This window comes from Thalassophryne amazonica, chromosome 11 (assembly GCF_902500255.1).
Source record: "Thalassophryne amazonica chromosome 11, fThaAma1.1, whole genome shotgun sequence".
In the NCBI taxonomy this organism is placed as follows: Eukaryota; Metazoa; Chordata; class Actinopteri; order Batrachoidiformes; family Batrachoididae; genus Thalassophryne; species Thalassophryne amazonica.
The window spans coordinates 54,478,148-54,498,996 of record NC_047113.1 but is presented as its reverse complement, the minus strand read 5'-3'; the positions used below and the strand labels follow the sequence as shown (position 1 = coordinate 54,498,996).

Below are 20,849 nucleotides of genomic sequence, written 5' to 3'. Positions count from 1 at the left end.
TGAAAGAAATAGTCCAGCAGTTTAAGAACAATGTTTCTCAACGTTCAATTGCAAGGAACTTAGGGATTCCGTCATCTACAGTCCATAATATAAGATTCAGAGAATCTGGAGAACTTTATACATGTAAACGGCAAGGCCGAAAACCAACATTGAATGCCCGTGACCTTCGACCCCTCAGGTGGCACTGCATTAAAAACCGACATCATTGTGTAAAGGATCTTACTGCGTGGGCTCAGGAACACATCAGAAAACCATTGTCAATTAGCACAGTTTGTCGCTATTTCTACAAGTGCAAGTTAAAACTCTACCATGCAAAGCGAAAGCCATACATCAACAACATCTAGAAACGCTGCCACCTTCTCTGGGCCCGAGAGCTCATTTGAAAAGAACAGACGCAAAGTGGAAAAGTGTGCTGTGTTCTAATGAACATTTCATATTGTTTTTGGAAATCATGGACGTCATGTCCTCCAGACAAAAGAGGAAAAAACATCCAGATTGTTCCCAGTTCAAAGTTCAAAAGCCAGCATCTGTGATGGTATGGGGGTGTGTTAGTGCCCGTGGCATGGGCAACTTACACATCTGTGATGACACCATCAATGCTGAAAGGTACATCCAGGTTTTGGAGCAACACATGCTGCCATCCAAGGAACGTCTTTTTCAGGGACGTCCCTGCTTATTTCAGCAAAACAATGTCAAGCCACATTCTGCACGTGTTACAACAGTGTCGCTTCGTAATAAAAGAGTGCAGGTACTAGACTGGCCTGCCTGCAGTCCAGACCTGTCGCCCACTGAAAATGTGTGGCGCATTATGAAGTGCAAAATACGACAATGGAGACCCCGGACTGTTGAACAACTGAAGTCATACATCAAACAAGAATGGGAAAGAATTCCACCTACAAAGCTTCAACAATTAGTGTCCTCAGTTCCCAAACGCTTATTGAGTGTTGTTAGAAGGAAAGGTGATGTAACACAGTGGTAAACATACCACTGTCCCAACTTTTTTGAAACGTGCTGCAGGCATCCATTTCAACATGAATAAATATTTGCACAAAAACAATAAAGTTTATCAGTTTGAACATTAAATATCTTGTCTTTGTGGTGTATTCAATTGAATATAGGTTGAGAGGATTTGCAAATCATTGTATTCTGTTTTTATTTACATTTTACACAATGTCCCAACTTCATTGGAATTCGAGTTGTAGTTGGTAACACTTAAAATGGTTTATCTAAGTAATTATGACAAAATATTTTTGAGTTATATTAACTTCAGTGAGGTGGGTGCGACCCATTGTGTGAGATACCCTGCAGCACAGAAATGACCGAGATCTACCCTGAATAAAACCACTGTGAGATTCCGATCAGAGGGCGCATGAGGTAGTGAGAGGGAGGGAGGAGAGTCCCACGTGCACGAGCACACACTGAATTGCTTTCTGTGAAGCCATTCACTGTGGATCTGCTTGTGGAGAGATGCAGTCCTCTGGTTGGATCTTTGCTCTGTCTCTAGCAGCAGTGCTGGCAGGTAAAATCATTATTTATAAAAGTTCATTCATCTTCATGCAAACCGAAACTGTCTGTGTGCTGCACGAATGTCCCCATGTGTGTAGTCATATCCTGTTTAACTTCACGCAGTCTGTTTCATCTTTGCAAACCATGCTGCCTCATCAAAAAAAAAAAAAAAATCACTTTAAAAGGCAGCATTAGAATTTGTTTTCTGCTCTTCCCACACGTGTGGGATGCCTGTGCATAAAATGTGTCTAGGTGAGATGTCAGCTCTGTTTAAGGTATGTTGAGTGGAGCATATGTGAAGGCGCTCAGGACTGACTGACACTCATCAGAATAGCTGGATTACTGATGGAGGATGTGTCTGCACACATTGCACTGATGCAGGAACGTCCTCGGTTCAGCTCTGCATCACTTTCCAGGATTTTCTTCCTACTATGCAACTCTCATTTTCAGGAAACACTGCTGCTGCTGCTGCTGCTGCACATGAGACAACAGAGAGGAACTGCTCTGCTCACCCACCGGTGAGACTTACCTTTTTGGTGTCCAAGGAAAAGGAAGGACTGGGATTTCAAACTGGGATTTCAAACTGGGATTTCAAACTACTAATGATCATATAATCCAAAAAAAAAAAAAAACAGCCATGAAATTGACTTCAGATAAGCTGCACTTTTGTTTTCCTTCGTAAAACATTACACAACAAACGATGGAGAATCAACTGACTCTCATCAAAATAAAGAACTCTGTGTGCGTGTGTGTGTGTGTGTGTGTGTGTGTGTGTGTGTGTGTGTGTGTGTGTGTGTGTGTGTGTGTGTGTGTGTGTGTGTGTGTGTGTGTGTGTGTGTGTGTTACAGTTCCTCCCCAGCACAACCGTAAATACGACTCTCCAGCTGCAGGAGCTGCGAAGAAGCATGAACCTGCAGAACATCTCCGCCTACATTATTCCCAGCAGTGATGCACATCTGGTACAGCTGCTGTCCATCTTAATTCATCCAGGGCCCACTCCATGTGTGTGTGTGTGTGTGTGTGTGTGCGTGTGTGTGTGTGATGCTAACCCACTCTCTTTCTATGCCAGAGCGAGTATATCGCGCCACGTGATGCCAGGATGGCCTTCATGACTGGCTTCACGGGTTCTGCAGGTACAGTTTTGTCTCTTGTCTTTTCTTTCTCCTCCTCGTCCTCCTCCTCCTCACCATGACTCAACTCCTCATATCTAAGTGCCAAGTTCAGCACCTCTGCCTCCCACATTCTCGCTACACAGCCTCCTCAGAGACACATGATTCCACTCTATCTTTTATCAGTTATTGTCCCGCGAATTGTAAGCGATATTTCCAGGCAATAAATGGGGATTGGACGTAGAGTGCATTTTGTACACGTTGCCAAAGTCAGCTATCGCACATAAAATGATAAGAATACAAATGACAGGACGGGAAAGCTTCCAAATGTTTTGGAAGTGTACCAGTAACAGTCTTTCAGTCTCTGCCAACAACTTCATTTGGGGTGGAATACTGCTTCAAGGAGTGCAGTTCAACAGCAACAGGTCATTTTGTCATAAAGTGTTACACTTTCTTCATTATGTGATTTGCAAATGTACTTTCATAAAGAGTTGTGCAATCACAAACTAGAAGGGAACTTAGTAGAGTCACATCTGTGACCAAACAATTAGAGTTGTGCTCAAATGTTTACATACCCTGGCACAAACACAAAAACCTTTTATTCACTCATGGTTTGTGGTTGTGTGATGCCATTTATTGTCAAACAACTGTTTTTACTCTTTTAAAATCATAATGACAACAGAAACTACCGAAATGACCCTGATCAAAAGTATACATACCCCAGTTCTTAATACCGTGCATTGCCCCCTTTACATCAATGACAGCTTGGAGTTTTTTGTGGCAGTTGTGGACAAGGCTCTTTATTTTCTCTGATGGTAAAGCTGCTCATTCTTCTTGGCAAAATGCCTCCAGTTCCTGTAAATTCCTCATCTGTCTTGGATGAACTACAAGTTTGAGATCTCCCCAGAGATCCCCCCCAAAGAGGCCAAGGACTAAAGACATCCAGACATTAGAGCAGGGGTAGGCAACCTGTTCCAGAAAGAGCCATGAGGGTGCAGGTTTTCTTTGCAGCCACTGACTCCACCAGGTGATTTCACTGATTAACTGATTCCATCTGCTCAAAGTGATATAACTGATTCCATCTGCTCAAAGTGATATTAATCAGTAAAATCACCTGGTGGAGTCAGTGGCTGCAAAGAAAACCTGCACCCTCATGGCTCTTTCTGGAACAGGTTGCCTACCCCTGCATTAGAGAATGTCAGCTATGACATTTTGGCCACAGAGGTACTGCGTTCACACTTAAACATGAACCACCATGCAGATACCTCTGTTCTGAGGGCTCTGGCAAGCTGTCAAGGCCAAGGGGACACTCACGTTTCACCTCACCTGATGGCGAGACATTGACTTTCAAGAGGGGCAGTTGGACCAGTGTTGCCTGACTGGTTGCTAATTGGTAACCTGGGCAGTTTCACAGCATGGTGTATGCAACTAGTGCATGCACTCAGTCCAGACCCGTGCCAGGCATCATGCACTGTTACCCATCATCAATGGCATTTTTAGTTGTTTGTAATTTAACGCAGCGGCTGTCCTGCTGTGTCCAGGCACTGCTGTCGTTACGCAGACCAAAGCTGCACTCTGGACAGACAGCCGCTACTGGGTTCAAGCTGAGAGACAGATGGACTGCAACTGGGAGCTGGAAAAAGACGGTAAGGTGATCGTGTTGGTGTTCATTATCATGGCAACGTTTCAATGGAATCATGCATTCCATTTAATGACCTTTTCTTAAAATATCATGACAAATGGCAGACGTGTAATTATAGGATTTACAAAATAAAAGTAATTGAGAAGGTCACTTCACAATGTGTTGCCTAGCAGGAACGCATGCTGCTATTTGTAGCACCTGTTGTAGCACATATGAGTTATGACAGAATTTTTGTCTGTATTTAGCAGAGAGAGTAGAGATGGTTTGCACTCTGCAGGGTGACTCAGAGGTGGCAAACTCAACAATCTGTTTTTTGTTTTTTTTCAAGGAAGCTACCGGTAGCCTGCCAGCATACTTAATCATGTTCTGAAGCAGTTTATGAAACATGTAGTAAACTAAACTACAGCTAGTAAACAATTTGCAAGCAAAAGTTGAACATAGGCAGTCGGTTATCAGTTACTGAATTTTATAATACTGAATTGCATTGCCATTTCTGTAATTCTAGACAAAATATACTGGATTACAAAAAAGTACTTTTGGATTACTTAATAATCAATTATTGATATAACCACAAATGTTTTTTTCTTTATGTCATGACAAATTATAAATTAAAACATAATATGTTAAAACATATCTCTTTCTTCCATTTTCCATACCCACTTACTCCAATTAAGAGTCATGGGGATGGGGTGAGGGGGTGGGGGTGGGGTTGGAGCGTATCCCAGCAGTCATAGGGCGTGAGGCACAGCGTACACCGTGGACAGGACACCAGTCTGTCACAGGGCCACATATAGACAAACAAACACATTCACACCCACACGCACACTTACGGACAATTTAAAGTTTTCAGTTTGCCTAACCTGCATGTCTTTGGATGTGGGAGGAAGCCAGAACACCCGGAGGGAACCCACGCAAACATGAGGAGAACGTGCAAACTCCACACAGAAAGACCCCAGGTGGGAATCGAACCCACAACCTTCTTGCTGTGAGGCAACAGTGCGACCCACTAATCCACCGTGCTGTCCATATCTGTTTGAATTACTGAAAATTACCTATCTTTTTACTTATGTATTTATTTTAAGAAATTACATGTTTAAGTTTTGTAGTGCAAATTTTTAAACGCAAAATGATGCAGATATTGTCAGGAATCAAAATCTGTTTCTTCAAGTGGTGCAGATGGGCCTATGGATAGCGGACCACTGAAAACGTCGAAAGTCAGAGGATGCACTGGTGCTCCACTTTGAAAAAAAGGGTTTCATAATATTAAAATACTCATATTTTAATAAACAATATATAATCAAATAATCCTTAACCAGATCACTGATGACATAGTATCTCATCCTGGCCTATGAGTTCTTGAACAGTCATAAAATCAATCTAAATTGCATTGCTGCCATGTTAAAGAAAATCACACTAAATGACATCTAAGTATGGAGACGAGGGAGGAAGATACATTTCTTGTGACATGCATCAAAAACTCATTAAATCATCTTAATTACATGTTGCTTCCTGGCAAGTTGAAACTGTGGTGTCTGCAGTTTGGACTGCTCCCCCGCCTGATGTGGCCACTTGCAGTCTATGAGATCCCCCTGACTAAAGTTGAGAAGCTGGAGAGGACAATCAGTTCATACATCAAAAAGTGGCTTGGCCTCCTGCGCTGCCTCAGCAACACTGGCTTGTATGACACGGTGCCCTGGAATTGCCTGTCTCCAGCCTCAAAGAGGAGTTTAAATGCACCAAAGTGAGGCTGAACATAACCCTAGCTGAGTCACAAGATGAAAAGATCCGAGTAGTTGCTCCCAGACTGACAACTGGGAGGAAGTGGATCCCATCTGAGGTCGTACAACAGGCAAAAGCTAATCTCAGACATAGAGACATTGTAGGACAGGTGCAGCATATAAGAAGTGGGTTTGGACTTGGGGCTAGTTGACCCACATGGCACAAGGCAACATCAACCCAGAGCAGAAGGCTAGTGGTTGCTCAGGTGCGGCAACAAGAGGAGGCAGACAGATGCATAAAGGCAGTCTCGCAGTCCAAACAGGGCCAGTGGACTAGCTGGGAAAACCTGGAGCATTGAAAGCTCACATGGAAGGATCTTTGGGAGATAGAAGTAAGGCAAATCAGCTTCATCATCAGAGCCACCTATGATGTTCTTCCCACACCCAAGAACCTAAGACAATGGTTTGGAGAAAATCCTTCTTGTGCGCATTGCCAAACCACTGCAACACTGAAGCACATACACACTGGCTGCAAAACCAGTTTGTCCCAAGGTCGCTATACCTGGAGACACAACCAGGTCCTACGACAACTGGCGGTCACCCTGGAAAGAAGGAGAACTACCAACAATGCTCTCCTTCCACCAATACACTCAAACAACCACCTCCTATATAAGAGCAGGACAACGCATCTGCATTCGATACCGTTGACCATGGCATTTTGATTAATAGATTGCGGGATACGGTTGGCATGTCAGGTCCTGTATTAGAGTGGTTTAGCTCTTACTTGGTTGGTAGAACTTTTAGTGTTTCTGTGAACAATGTGATGTCTGAATCTGCTGATCTTTTGTGGGGTGTCCCGCAGGGCTCAGTCCTGGGTCCGATTTTGTTCCTGCTTTATATCCTTCCTCTTGGTAAGCTGATCCAGCAGTTATGCGATGTGTCCTACCATTTGTATGCTGATGACTTGCAGCTGTACTGTTCTTTTAAGACAACTGAAGCACAGAAAATTTGTTCTCTCATTAGTTGTCTCACTAAAATTACAGAATGGCTTACTGAAAACAGCCTGCAGTTGAATTCTAATAAGACTGAGACATTGATTGTAGCTCCAGATAGTGCTATGTCTGTCATTAAGAATCACCTTGGTAATCTGAGCAGCTCTGTTAAAGGCAGCCTGTGTAACCTGGGTGTCATTTTGGATGGAGGGATGTCTTTGGAACATCACACTAGGCAGCTCGTTAAGAACTGTTTTTTCCAAATTCGAAACATTTCCAAATTACGCAAAATGGTGGCTTTTAATGAGCTAGAGATGATTGTGCATGCATTTGTTTCTTCACGACTTGATTATTGTAACAGTCTCTTTACATGCCTCATTAAGAAAGAGCTGGCCCGCCTGCAGGTAGTGCAAAAATTCTGCTGCATGACTTCTTACCTGTGCCCACAGGAGAATGCATATTACTCCTGTCCTCAAGTCTTTACATTGGCTCCCTGTTTTTTACAGGATAAATTACAAAATCCTTGTGCTGACCTTTAGAGCTCTACATGGGCAGGCACCGGAATACATTAAGGACCTGATCCAGCCTTATGTTTCCAGCAGGAGTTTGAGGTCTTCCAATCATAACCTGCTGATGGTTCCCCGAACTTGTTTTAAAACTCGAGGGGACAGATCTTTTAAAGCTGTGGCACCTCGCCTCTGGAATGAGCTTCCCTGTTCTCTTCGCTCACTGGATTCTGTGGATGTTTTTAGACAGCAACTAAAGACACATTTTTTTAAACTGGCATTTTAGTGTCAATTTATTTTATTGTTCTATATTTGTATGTGTTGTTTTTATTGTCTATATCGTGTGAAGCACTTTGTGACCTTGGTCTGTGAAAAGTGCTATATAAATAAAGCTTACTTACTTACTTACTTACTTACAACTCCCAGCAAAGCCATCTGCTAGGGCAGAAGCAACTCTCCTTGACACTGCCCGGGAATGCAGGTTGACTTAGACCAGAAACTCCTCTTCCGGCTGGAGATCATTACAACAAATCTCAGGCCAGACCTGGTCTTGTGGTCAACTTCTCAGAAGTCACTGTTCATTGTGGAACTAACTGTGCCATGGGAAGCAGCAGTTGGGGAAGCACATGAACGCAAATGACTGAAGTAGTCTGACATAGCAACTGAGGCAGAACAACGTGGCTGGCGTGCTTAGGTGCTTCCGGTTGAGGTTGGGTGTAGAGGATTTGTTGCCGCATCCACAGCCAAGTTTCTTAAGAGAATGGGAGTACGAGGACAGGCATTCCGAAAGGCCGTCAAATCACTGTCAGAGGCTGCCGAACGAAGCAGCAGCTGGCTGTGGTTTGAGAGAGGACCCCAACTGGGCTGTAAAATGACCATTGGGGTATAGCAGAGGGGGGCACACCTGGGATGCCAGGTGGCGCCGTTGAGCTCTCTGGAGGTGTCGTGGGCCTTTCAATGAAACACAGATGAAGGAGGGTGCCCACCTGAAGATCCCAATGAAGCGATTACCCCTACCCCATTCTAAACCAAGTGCTGATTATATAAGGGACTGTACAACCTATTCCTATAAGATCAACATTGTTTGTGTAAATTTCACAAAACAATGATAAAATTTTGTGCACACTCATTAGTAGTTGTTCTTCCAAACAAAACAATCAAACCTGAAATTCACTGAAAATTGAGAGAGGAGATACAAACGCCTTATGATGGCAACAGCTCATCTGGCCAGTGGAACTATAATCTGATTACACATTTGTCCATTGTAATCTGGTTTATTATGGTAACCTATTTTTGGAATCTGATTACATAATCACAATTACATGCAGTCCATTACTATCCAACCCTAATGTAACATACTGTATACAGTCACAATTAGTAAAACACGCTGGATTATGATAAGAATATATAGATTCATTTAATAAACAGGAAACACGCATCTAACTTTGAATGAAATGATAGGAACTCCAAAATGTTTGTTTTTAGTTGTGGCTTACCTGGACATAATGGATTTCAGTCATCATATGCTAAAAATTACAGGTGTTTGAATTCATACAGCTTGTGTCACTGAACAATATTCATGCCCACAATGTATATATTTAAACTTCTGGCCACATCTGTATCTATAAAGTCACACTGCATTTCAGTGTCATTTGTTCATTTTGCATAGTAGGTACTGCCAGTTTGATTGTGTGACGTTCTCTTAGATCACCACAAACCTGATTCCAGACCTGTGATTCTCCTCAGTGTCCATTAGTAGCGTGGCAGACTGGCTGATCGCTGAATTCCCACAGGGAGGTCAAATCGGCTTTGACCCCTTCCTCTTCTCCATCAGTAAGTCAGTCCAGCTCTATTCATGCTGTCAGTCCAATTGAACATCAATATTGTGCTCGCAGACATAGATGGAAAATTGTTGATGGCGCCTCCAGATGCCATGCAGACTGTTTGCTTATGATTGTGTCAGTTCAGTACGTGTAATCATCTGCAGTTTCCTCCATCAGAAAGAAAGGAGGACTACAGCATCAATCTGGCATCGAGCACTCTCGTCCTCAAGTCCATCACAACTAACCTGGTGGACCAAGTGTGGAAGGAAAGACCTGCTGTCCCAAATGATAACGTCACCCGGCTTCCAGATCGCATCATACGTATGTTTACTGAAGCATGTGCTGATGTGTCTGTCAGTATGGCGCCTTTTATCTACCATGTGTGCTGATAAATACACACCAGACAAAGAACAATAAGGTGATGCACAAATGCAGCCATAAACTGTGAGTTCAAGCTTTTAATGCTGGCTGCTTCAGCAAATAATAACTTAAACGGGACAGACCTAGATGTGTCCAAATGCTAAACACATTAAAGACAAATGCAGCAGTGTCATAAAGATAATGGCAAGTATGTGACACATGGTGTGGATTTGACACTATTCTGCAACAGGTGTTAAACACCAAGGCTATTTTTAGTATCAGTTTATGCTGAAATTACAGCAGCACAGAGATGAATGCAGACTGGTTGTTTTCATATTTGACCATCTGAGTTGTGTCCACAAAGTGACGAAAATGGCACAGATGAGAGGAATGTCAACAATAAGGATCAGTGCATTTCAAAGCCCAGTGTGTGGTACTGAAAGGGTTAAGCATAAGAAAGGTATATCTACTACTGTAAGCAACTGGTTCATCTTCTTGTCCCACATCAGCCTGTACTCAAGATTCTTGAAATGGTGCAATAGCTCCACCTGGTGGGCATTTTCCATTAATGGAGGTACAACAGAATGTCACCAAGGACTCTAGTTTATTTCTAGAGGCAAACTACCACAAACTGTTGTTCATAATGGCCTGCGGCCATTTGGCTTGAAAAATGCCCCCAATCATAGTAATGACAACATCACAACTACATCACAGCGGTGTCAAATGACAACCTCATCTTGACCTGACAAACATCAGCGGAAATCACCACAAAGTATCACCACATCATTACAACATGTCACAAATACTTGTGTGTTTTTCTTCATTTGCCTCACTTAATTTAACATAATATATGTAGAAATGCAATCAAAATTGTAATAAAAGGTTGGGGGGGAGCTCAGAAGATTTCAGATTTGAAAGAGGGCTGCATCATTCTTAAGTGTGGGAATCGCTGGTGTAAAGGAACTAGTCCGGTGTTAAAATACCTCTAAAGGAGGTACCTCAAAGGATAGACTGGTTTAATGTGCTTTAAATGGAATAAAAAATTAGACTGTATGTTAGTTTTACTTGAATTTAAATACTTCCAAAACAATGAAAAGTAGTTTAAAATGAGTTTACATGGACTAAATTTGGGGGAAAAAAACTGGTTGTGACTGTCAGCAGTCATTTGACTGCATTTGCATTTTGTATTGAAATGTGATGTTGACTTTGGATTCCAGATCATTATGATGGATGTTTTACTCCCAATTTACACCATTTAATTGAGAAAAAAAGAAAAACATCAGACATCAATCATGCATTTTAATAAATAAAAATGTAGCTGTCATTGTCACGTGGTCAATAGAAAGAAAAATGTGTGTGTGTCCACAGAGAGGTCCTGGCAGATGAACGTTGAGCACATTCGGAATCAGATGAAGGCGAATCCTTACCGGCCTACAGCTCTTCTGCTGTCAGCGCTCGATGAAACCGCCTGTGAGTCACTCAGTCGACTTTCAGAAAATGAGCCATCATTCGTTTGTAAGACGTGCCTGAAAAGATTATAATAAAAAGGAACATCAGCACATGATGTGCAGGTGTTCATTGTCATTCCCATCAGTAATAGTGTACCGCACAATATTCAGGTCAAACTGGAACACAATTGTAACCCATACTAGAGTTCCGTGACTGATGCTACAATCTCACATTGACTGCCAATTTTTTTTTTCTTTTTTTTTAAATATTTGCAATGACTGAATCACAGGAAGTCACGTCTGTTTGAATCATGCATTAGAAGCAGGCAACACGTCTTGGCCCTGTGATGATGTGAATGCAGATGATGTGATCAGTTGTTATCAGTCGGGACTAATGTGTTTTTGTTTTACAGGGTTGTTTAATCTGCGGGGCAATGACATTCCATATAATCCCTTCTTCTACTCCTACACGCTACTGACATTGGATGAGATATGGCAAGTCCATTTTTCAGGGATAGCGTCATATATATTCTTTAATTTATTCCTGTCACTTCAGTTACATTTCTTTCCAAACAAGCCCGTGATTGGTGTTACCTACAGCAGCATTTTTATTTCAACTGTCCTTTGTTTCCACACCTCCCAGGCTTTACTTACACACAAACAGAGTGACTGAGGATTTGAAGACATACCTGAATGTCTCCTGCAATGAAACCCTCTGCGTTCAGCTGAAAAACTATGACCGTGTCCTCAATGACCTCAGAGTGTACGTGGCCAAACCTGAAGTGAAAGTGTGGATTGGCACAGAATACACAAGCTATGCATTGTACGAGATCATTGAAGAGCAGGTAAACACACCCAACATCTACTGATTTTATGATATATCAACATAATGCAATGCCAAATCAACATAACACAAAGCCGTATCAACATAATGCAGAACCATATCAGCATAATTCTCTGAGCACCACCTCAACCTTTGTCAAGAGCTGATAGTAATTATTACAAGAAACATAGATCCTGTTCATTAGTGTGCAAATTTATGCAAATATCACAGTAACACTCATGTTCTCCACTTGAGTTACTTACTGGTGATGGAAATGTGAACTTTCCACTGCTGAGCACTGCTGAGATAAAGTTAATTCCTCTCCTCAGTGTGCAAATTATCATACAAATGCATACTAATTAATTTTTCAACATTTTAACAAAACTATTGTCCATACCTTCACAAACTTAACAACTAAGAAGTGCATCCAGAAAGTATTCACAGCACTTCACTTTTTCCACATCTTGTTATGTTACAGCCTTATTCCAAAATGAAGTAAATTCGTTTTTACACTCAAATTTCCACTCACAACACCCCATAATGACAACATGAGACCAGAGGATCCTTGGTTTGAATTCCAGCCTGACCAGAAAATCACTAAGGGCCCTTGAGCAAGGTCCTTAATCCCCTATTGCTCCCGGTGTGTAGTGAATGCCTTGTATGGCAGCACCCTCACATCAGGGTGAATCTGAGGCATTATTTGTAAAGCGCTTTGAGCATCTGATGCAGATGGAAAAGCATTTTATATATATATATATATATGTATGTATGTATATATAAGAGCTGAAACTAATCGAGTTAATTGATTAAAATTGATTATTAAAATAGTTGTCAACTAATTTAGTCATCGATTAGTTGCTAAATAACTTTGCTTTGTCGCAAATGTTTCATTTCTTCCATATAATCAACTGAGCTTTGCGTTGAATCTTGAACCAATGAAGGAGTGCTTCGAGCTGCTGCTTCGTTGGTTTCATTTGTTTTATTTCACTTTATCTTAATTTTTCTCCACTAAAACCCTAAAGAGCATATGCCTGTAAGGAATATTTACCTTTTTTATGTTAAACTGACCTTTTATGGTCTTCTGAAACAGTTGATAGATGTATTTTATGCTAACGCCTTAGCATGTCTATGGCGTTTTCAGTGTTAAAGTTAGCATTAAACTGCTGGCATATCAGCATGTTTGTGCATTTGTTTTCTGTATAATAATTAATGGCTTAGCGTTTGTTGTCGTAAAAGAGTCAAATATATTACAAATTATAATATTTTTTAAATTTATTTTATTTCTATATTATTAATAACAGTAACAATACTAATAGTAATAATGCTACAATACAATTTTAGAGAAAGAGATGAGTCACATGTGTCATTGTGAAATGACCACATAGTTTACAAGTTATACAGAGAATGTTGCACATATAATGAGTCAGGCTACAGTTTTTGATTTAGGTTTTATGGTTAACTGGTTATGCTAATTGCTCATTTACAGCAACAAAAATACCTACTTTTTCACTATATATTTTATAACATTTATATGTTTCAATGTTGTTTTATGGCAACTCAGCACTTTGAGAAAGCAATGACCATCCATCCATCCATCCATCCATGTTCGTCCGCTTTATCCGGAGTCGGGTCGTGGGGGCAGCAGCTCAAGCAAAGCCACCCAGACCTCCCGATCCACACACACCTCCCCAGCTTCTCTGGGGGAACCCCAAGGCGTTCCCAAGCCAGCCGACAGATGTAGTCCCTCCAGCGTGTCCTGGGTCTTCCCCGGGGCCTCTTCCCAGTGGGACGTGCCCCGAACACCTCTCCAGCGAGGCGTCCAGGGGGCATCTGGAAAAGATGCCCGAGCCACCTCAACTGACTCTTTTCGACGTGGAGGAGCAGCGGCTTGACTCCGAGCTCCTCCCGAGTGACCGAGCTCCTCACCCTATCTCTAAGGGAGCGCCCAGCCACCCTGCGGAGGAAACTCATCTCGGCCGCTTGTACTCGCGATCTTGTTCTTTCGGTCATGAGCCAAATCTCATGACCATAGGTGAGGATCGGAACGTAGATCGATCGGTAAATCGAGAGCTTTGCCCCCCTACTCAGCTCTCTCTTCACCACGACGGTTCGATACAGCGACCGCATCACTGCAGATGCTGCACAGATCCGTCTATCGATCTCACGCTCTATCCGTCCCTCACTCTTGAACAAGACCCCGAGATACTTAAACTCCTCCACTTGAGGCAAGGATACGCCACCGACCTGAAGAGGGCAAAGCACCTTTTTCTGGTCGAGAACCATGGCCTCGGATTTGGAGGTGCTGATTTTCATCCCGGACGCCTCACACTCGGCTGCAAACCGCCCCAGTGCACGCTGAAGGTCCTGATTTGATGAAGCCAACAGAACCACATCGTCCGCAAACAGCAGAGACGAGATTCTGTGGTTCCCAAACCAGACCCCCTCTACACCCTGGCTGCACCTAGAAATTCTGTCCATAAAAATAATGAACAGAACCGGTGACAAAGGGCAGCCCTGGCGGAGGCCAACGTGCACTGGAAACAGATTTGACTTACTACCGGCAATGCGAACCAAGCTCCTGCTGCAGTCGTACAGGGACCGGATAGCCCTTAACAAAGGACCCCGGACCCCGTACTCCCGGAGCACTCCCCACAGGGTGCCCCGAGGGACATGGTCGAACGCCTTCTCCAGATCCACAAAACACATGTGGACTGGTTGGGCAAACTCCCATGAACCCTCGAGCACCCGATGGAGCGGGTAGAGCTGGTCCAGTGTGCCGCGACCAGGACGAAAACCACACTGCTCCTCCTGAATCTGAGGTTCGACCATCAGTCGAATTCTCCTCTCCAGTACTCTGAATAGACCTTACCGGGGAGGCTGAGGAGTGTGATCCCCCTACAGTTGGAACACACCCTTCGGTCCCCCTTCTTAAACAGATGGACCACCACCCCGGTCTGCCAGTCCAGAGGCACTGTCCCCGATCGCCACGCGATGTTGCAGAGGCGTGTCAGCCAAGACAGCCCCACAACATCCAGAGACTTAAGGTACTCAGGACGCATTTCATCCACCCCAGGAGCCTTGCTGCCAAGGAGCTTTCTAACCACCTCAGTGACATCGGCCCGGGTAATGGATGACTCCGCCTCTGAGTCCCAAGTCTCTGCTTCCTCTTCGGAAGACATGACGATGGGATTGAGGAGATCCTCGAAGTACTCCTTCCACTGCCCGACAACATCCCCAGTCAGGGTCAACAGCTCCCCACCCGCACCATAAACAGTGCTGGTGGAGAGCTGCTTCCGCCTCCTGAGGCGTCGGACGGTTTGCCAGAATCTCTTCGAGGCCGACCGATAGTCCTCCTCCATAGCCTCCCCGAACTCCTCCCAGACCCGAGTTTTTGCCTCTGCGACCGGACGGGCCGCGGCACGCTTGGCCTGCCGGTACCTGTCAGCTGCCTCTGGGGTCCCACCTACCAACAAAGATAAGTAGGACTCCTTCTTCAGCTTGATGGCATCCCTTACTTCCAGTGTCCACCACCGGGTTCGGGGATTGCCGCCGCGACAGGCACCAGAGACCTTGTGACCACAGCTATGAGCAGTCGCATTGACAATGGAGGTGGAGAACATGGTCCACTCGGACTCCATGTCTCCAACCTCCCCCGAGATCAGGGAGAAGCTCTCCCAGAGGTGGGAGTTGAAGACCTCGCTGACAGAGGGTTCCGCCAGTCGTTCCCAGCAGACCCTCACAATACATTTGGGCCTGCCAGGTCTGACCGGCTTCCTACCCTCCCAGCGGATCCAACTCACCACCAGGTGGTGATCAGTTGACAGCTCTGCCCCTCTCTTCACTCGAGTGTCCAAGACACGTGGCCGAAGGTCAGATGATATGACTACAAAGTTGATCATCGACCTCCGGCTCAGGGTGTCCTGGTGCCACGTGCACTTATGGACACCCTTGTGCTCGAACATGGTGTTCGTGATGGACAAACTGTGACTAGCACAGAAGTCCAACAACTGAACACCACTCGGGTTCAGATCGGGGAGGCCGTGCTTCCCGATCACCCCCCTCCAGGTCTCACTGTCGCCGCCCACGTGGGCGTTGAAATCCCCCAGGAGAACAATGGAGTCCCCAGTCGGAGCGCTATCTAGTACCCCTCCCAGGGACTCCAGGAAGGTCGGGTAGTCTGCACTGTTGCTCGGCCCATAGGCCGAGACAGCGGTGAGAGACCTGTCCCCGACCCAAAGGCGTAGGGACGCGACCCTCTCGTTCACCGGAGTGAACTCCAACACTTGGCGACTGAGCTGGGGAGCAATAAGCAATGCGACCCCAGCTCTCCACCTCTCCCCGTGGGCGACGCCAGAAAAATGAAGCATCCAGCCCCTCTCCAGGAGTTGGGTACCAGAGCCAAAGCTGTGCGTGGAGGTGAGCCCGACTATCTCTAGTCGGTATCTCTCAACCTCCCGCACAAGCTCAGGGTCCTTCCCCTCTAGCGAGGTGACATTCCACATCCCAACAGCCAGGGGCTGTGAGCATGGACCGGGACCCGCCCTCGACCGCCACCCAATCCTCTCTGCACCCGACCCCCATGGCCCCCTCTGCAGGTGGTGAACCAACAGCAGGGCGGGCCCACGTCACTCTTTCGGGCTGAGCCCAGCCGGGCCCCATGGGCCAAGGCCTGACCACCAGCGCTCACGCACGAGCCCCAACCCCAGGCCTGGCTCCAGGGTGGGACCCCGGCTCCGCCATACCGGGCGACGTCTCGGTCCTTGATCTTTTACTGGTCATGGAGGTTCTGAACTGCCCTTAGTCTGACCCGTCACCTAGGACCTGTTTGCCTTGGGAGACACTACAGGGAGCACAAAGCCCTCGACAACATAGCTCCTAGGATCATCTGGGTACGCAAACTCCCCCACCACGATAAGGTGGCAGCTAGAGGGGGAGAGAAAGCAATGTCATTTGAAATAATTATTTTTGTTCTTTACTATAAACTGTTTTATTCTTTATTATTTTATATTTCAACAGCCAAGGAACATTTGAGGATTTGTTGATTTTCAAGTATTTAAAATTTTCAAATAATGTTCTGTTGTTAAATAAAGTGATAGAAGGAGAGAAAAATTGTTTCCCTGGCACATTTTTAAAAAATTCCCTGCTAATCCCATTAATCGTGTCAAAACCTCATCAGATTCATCGATGATCCAAATAATCGTTTGTTGCAGCCCTATATATATATATATATATATATATATATATATATATATATATATATATATATATATATATATATATACACTTAACAAAAATAGAAACGCAACACTTTTGGTTTTGCTCCCATTTTGTATGAGATGAACTCAAAGATCTAAAACTTTTTCCACATACACAATATCACCATTTCCCTCAAATATTGATCACAAACTAGTCTAAATCTGTGATAGTGAGCACTTCTCCTTTGCTGAGATAATCCATTCCACCTCACAGGTGTGCCATATCAAGATGCTGATTAGACACCATGATTAGTGCACAGGTGTGCCTTAGACTGCCCACAATAAAAGGCCATGTATGTATGTATACAGGAGTGTTCAGAATAATAGTAGTGCTATGTGACTAAAAAGATTAATCCAGGTTTTGAGTATATTTCTTATTGTTACATAGGAAACAAGGTACCAGTAGATTCAGTAGATTCTCACAAATCCAAGACCAAGCATTCATGATATGCACACTCTTAAGGCTATGAAGTTGGGCTATTAGTAAAAAAAATGTATAAAAGGGGGTGTTCACAATAATAGTAGTGTGGCATTCAGTCAATGAGTTTGTCAATTTTGTGGAACAAACAGGTGTGAATCAGGTGTCCCCTATTTAAGGATGAAGCCAGCACCTGTTGAACATGCTTTCTCTTTGAAAGCCTGAGGAAAAGGGGACATCCAAGACATTGTTCAGAAGAACAGCATAGTTTGATTAAAAAGTTGATTGGAGAGGGGAAAACTTATACGCAGGTGCAAAAAATTATAGGCTGTTCATCTACAATGATCTCCATTGTTTTAAAATGGACAAAAAACCAGAGACGCGTGGAAGAAAACGGAAAACAACCATCAAAATGGATAGAAGAATAACCAGAATGGCCAAGGCTCACCCATTGATCAGCTCCAGCATGATCAAAGACAGTCTGGAGTTATCTGTAAATGCTGTGACAGTTAGAAGACGCCTGTGTGAAGCTAATTTATTTGGAAGAATCCCCCGCAAAGTCCCTCTGTTAAATAAAAGACATGTGCAGAAGAGGTTACAATTTGCCAAAGAACACATCAACTGGCCTAAAGAGAAATGGAGGAATATTTTGTGGACTGATGAGAGTAAAATTGTTCTTTTTGGGTTCAAGGGCCGCAGACAGTTTGTGAGACGACCCCCAAACTCTGAATTCAAGCCACAGTTCACAGTGAAGACAGTGAAGCATGGTGGTGGAAGCATCATGATATGGGCATGTTTCTCCTACTATGGTGTTGGGCCTATATATTGCATACAGGTATCATGGATCAGTTTGGATATGTCAAAATACTTGAAGAGGTCATGTTGCCTTATGCTGAAGAGGACATGCCCTTGAAATGGGTGTTTCAACAAGACAATGATCCCAAGCACACTAGTAAACGAGCAAAATCTTGGTTCCAAACCAACAAAATTAATGCCTCGCAGATGTGAAGAAATCATGAAAAACTGTTGTTATACAGCTAAATACTAGTTCAGTGATTCAAAGGATTGCTAAAAAAGCAGTTTGAATATAATAGTTTTGAGTTTGTAGCATCAACAGCAGATGCTACTATTATTGTGAACACCCCCTTTTCTACTTTTTTACTAATAGCCCAGTTTCATAGCCTTAAGAGTGTGCATATCATGAATGCTTGGTCTTGTTGGATTTGTGAGAATCTACTGAATCTACTGGTACCTTGTTTCCCATGTAACAATAAGAAATATACACAAAACCTGGATTAATCTTTTTAGTCACATAGCACTACTATTATTCTGAATACTACTGTATATATATATTTGCAAAAAATAAAAAAAAGATCTTTGTTCACATTGTCATTATGAGGTATTGTATATCAAATTTTGGAATATCCAGTAGGTCATCCATTTTGCAATAAGGCTGTAACATGTAAAAAATGTGGCAAAATCGAAGTGCTGTGAATACTTTCCGGATGCATCGTAAGAAAACTGCAATGCTTTGATCTGAATCTTTCCCATATTATGTCACACCTTTGGTCAGTGCCTCAATTGGGGAGGTTGCAGCTCTCTTAATCCCCTCTCTAGATCCTCCACCAGAGCCTGGTCCAGCATCTTCACTTTTCCTCTCTTCTGTCCATCTAGACATCAATCTTCCCCTCTTTCTGGTCCTTTATACTTCCATTCTCATCACTCTGTCACTCTTTGGCCAACATGTTCATAGATTCAACTTTTACATTGCATCAGCTTACTTTCCTGCACTCTTCTTTATTACTCCTGCTTTTGTTGGTCCCCTGCTTCTCTCAGTTTTTATTCTGTTCATCATTGTAATCCCGTCAGTCTCTGTCAAGATTTTCATTTCTGCTGTAAACAACTTTTTCTTCAGCTTCACTCCCTTCACTGCCTATGTCTCAACCATATACATCGTGATTCACCAACCCTGTTCCTGGTGATCATCTGACCTGCATATTTTCCCGACTCTCCCTGTTCCACCACGTAGCTCAATGTATAAGGAGCTGGGCTACCAATATGTAGACTCGGGTTTGATTTCCATGCATGCTACCTGTCTGTGTCCTTGGACAAGACATTTCACCAGCATTGTCTCAGTCCACCAAGCTATGAATGGGTATCAACCTTGCCTGGGGAAGTAACAAGGATCAGACTGGCATTTTGTCCAGGGAGAGTCATGGGAAACCAGAGGGAAACACATAAGGTCAATATATTCTGGAATTGCTGAGTTACACAGATTTAATTAGCATGTATCAGTAGTGTTAATTGTGTCATCTGTTTTCTTAATTTAGTCTTAGTATTAAGGCACTTTGACACTTGCACGAATTTTGGCTCTGCACTGTCATGCAATTCGTCATGCCAGTGCTTGTCATTGGGTGGTATGCACTTTGACACTTGCACGAAATTGATCCCCGCACCGGCATGGAATCTTGCGTGCCAATGAGTAAACTCATTGTAAACTGTGTGTAAAGTGTGTGTAAACTGCAGTGACATGCAATGTTTGTGAATAGGTTGTGCAATGTTCGCGGCCAGTTCACGCAAGTGGCACGAAATTTATGCATGCCAGAAATTTTGAACATTTCAAAATCTTCTTTGCGCACTGGCATGCAGCCGCACCCAGTTCACGCACAGTTTACAACAATTTACAATGGGTTTACTCACTGACACACTAAATTACGTGCCAGCACAGGGATCAAATTTGTGCAAGTGTCAAGGCACCTTTAGTCTTGTGTCAAATGTCCTTTTTAGTTTTAGTCATATTTAGACATTCATATAGCATTTTAGTCAGGTTTTAGTCGACTAAAAGTCTGATAATTTTAGCATACTGAAGTTTTTGTCAAAAAAAAAAAAACTCGTATTTTCAAGCCATTTTAGTCTTTGATAAAAAAAAAAGGATTACATTATTTCTGATTACCATTTTAGTCAATATAGTGTTTAACACACCTGAAATAATGAATGTTGCTTTCTGACAAATTACACTTGATGAATGATTGAAGGTTTGTGGTATTTTTCTCCGATATTTTAAATATGCATGGCTTCATGTCAGATAGAATTAGACATTTGCTTTACTTGTCAGTCTCATAATATTTAAAATGGGAGCAGATGTCAAGCCTTTTCTTCCACAAGATCTGTTCACTCCATCTAGTCTTGTGTTGTAGCCATAAGGTTGCAGCAGCAGTACAGGAAATAGAGTTGTCTTCCTTGTGGCTG

At 43.4% G+C, this 20,849-nt stretch overlaps 1 protein-coding gene across 1 annotated transcript in view; it reads left to right on the top strand.

Moving 5' to 3' along the window:
- The first annotated feature begins 1,393 nt into the window (after positions 1–1,393).
- Positions 1,394–20,849, top strand: part of xpnpep2 (X-prolyl aminopeptidase (aminopeptidase P) 2, membrane-bound) — a 29,118-nt gene continuing 9,662 nt past the window's right edge. Inside the window, exons 1-10 of the mRNA XM_034181746.1 lie at positions 1,394–1,519; positions 1,957–2,024; positions 2,355–2,465; positions 2,576–2,639; positions 4,157–4,261; positions 9,220–9,306; positions 9,474–9,617; positions 11,025–11,126; positions 11,518–11,599; positions 11,748–11,949. Coding sequence (XP_034037637.1) covers positions 1,468–1,519; positions 1,957–2,024; positions 2,355–2,465; positions 2,576–2,639; positions 4,157–4,261; positions 9,220–9,306; positions 9,474–9,617; positions 11,025–11,126; positions 11,518–11,599; positions 11,748–11,949 — 1,017 coding nt within the window. The 5' untranslated portion in view covers positions 1,394–1,467. The remainder of the gene's footprint in view (positions 1,520–1,956; positions 2,025–2,354; positions 2,466–2,575; positions 2,640–4,156; positions 4,262–9,219; positions 9,307–9,473; positions 9,618–11,024; positions 11,127–11,517; positions 11,600–11,747; positions 11,950–20,849) is intronic.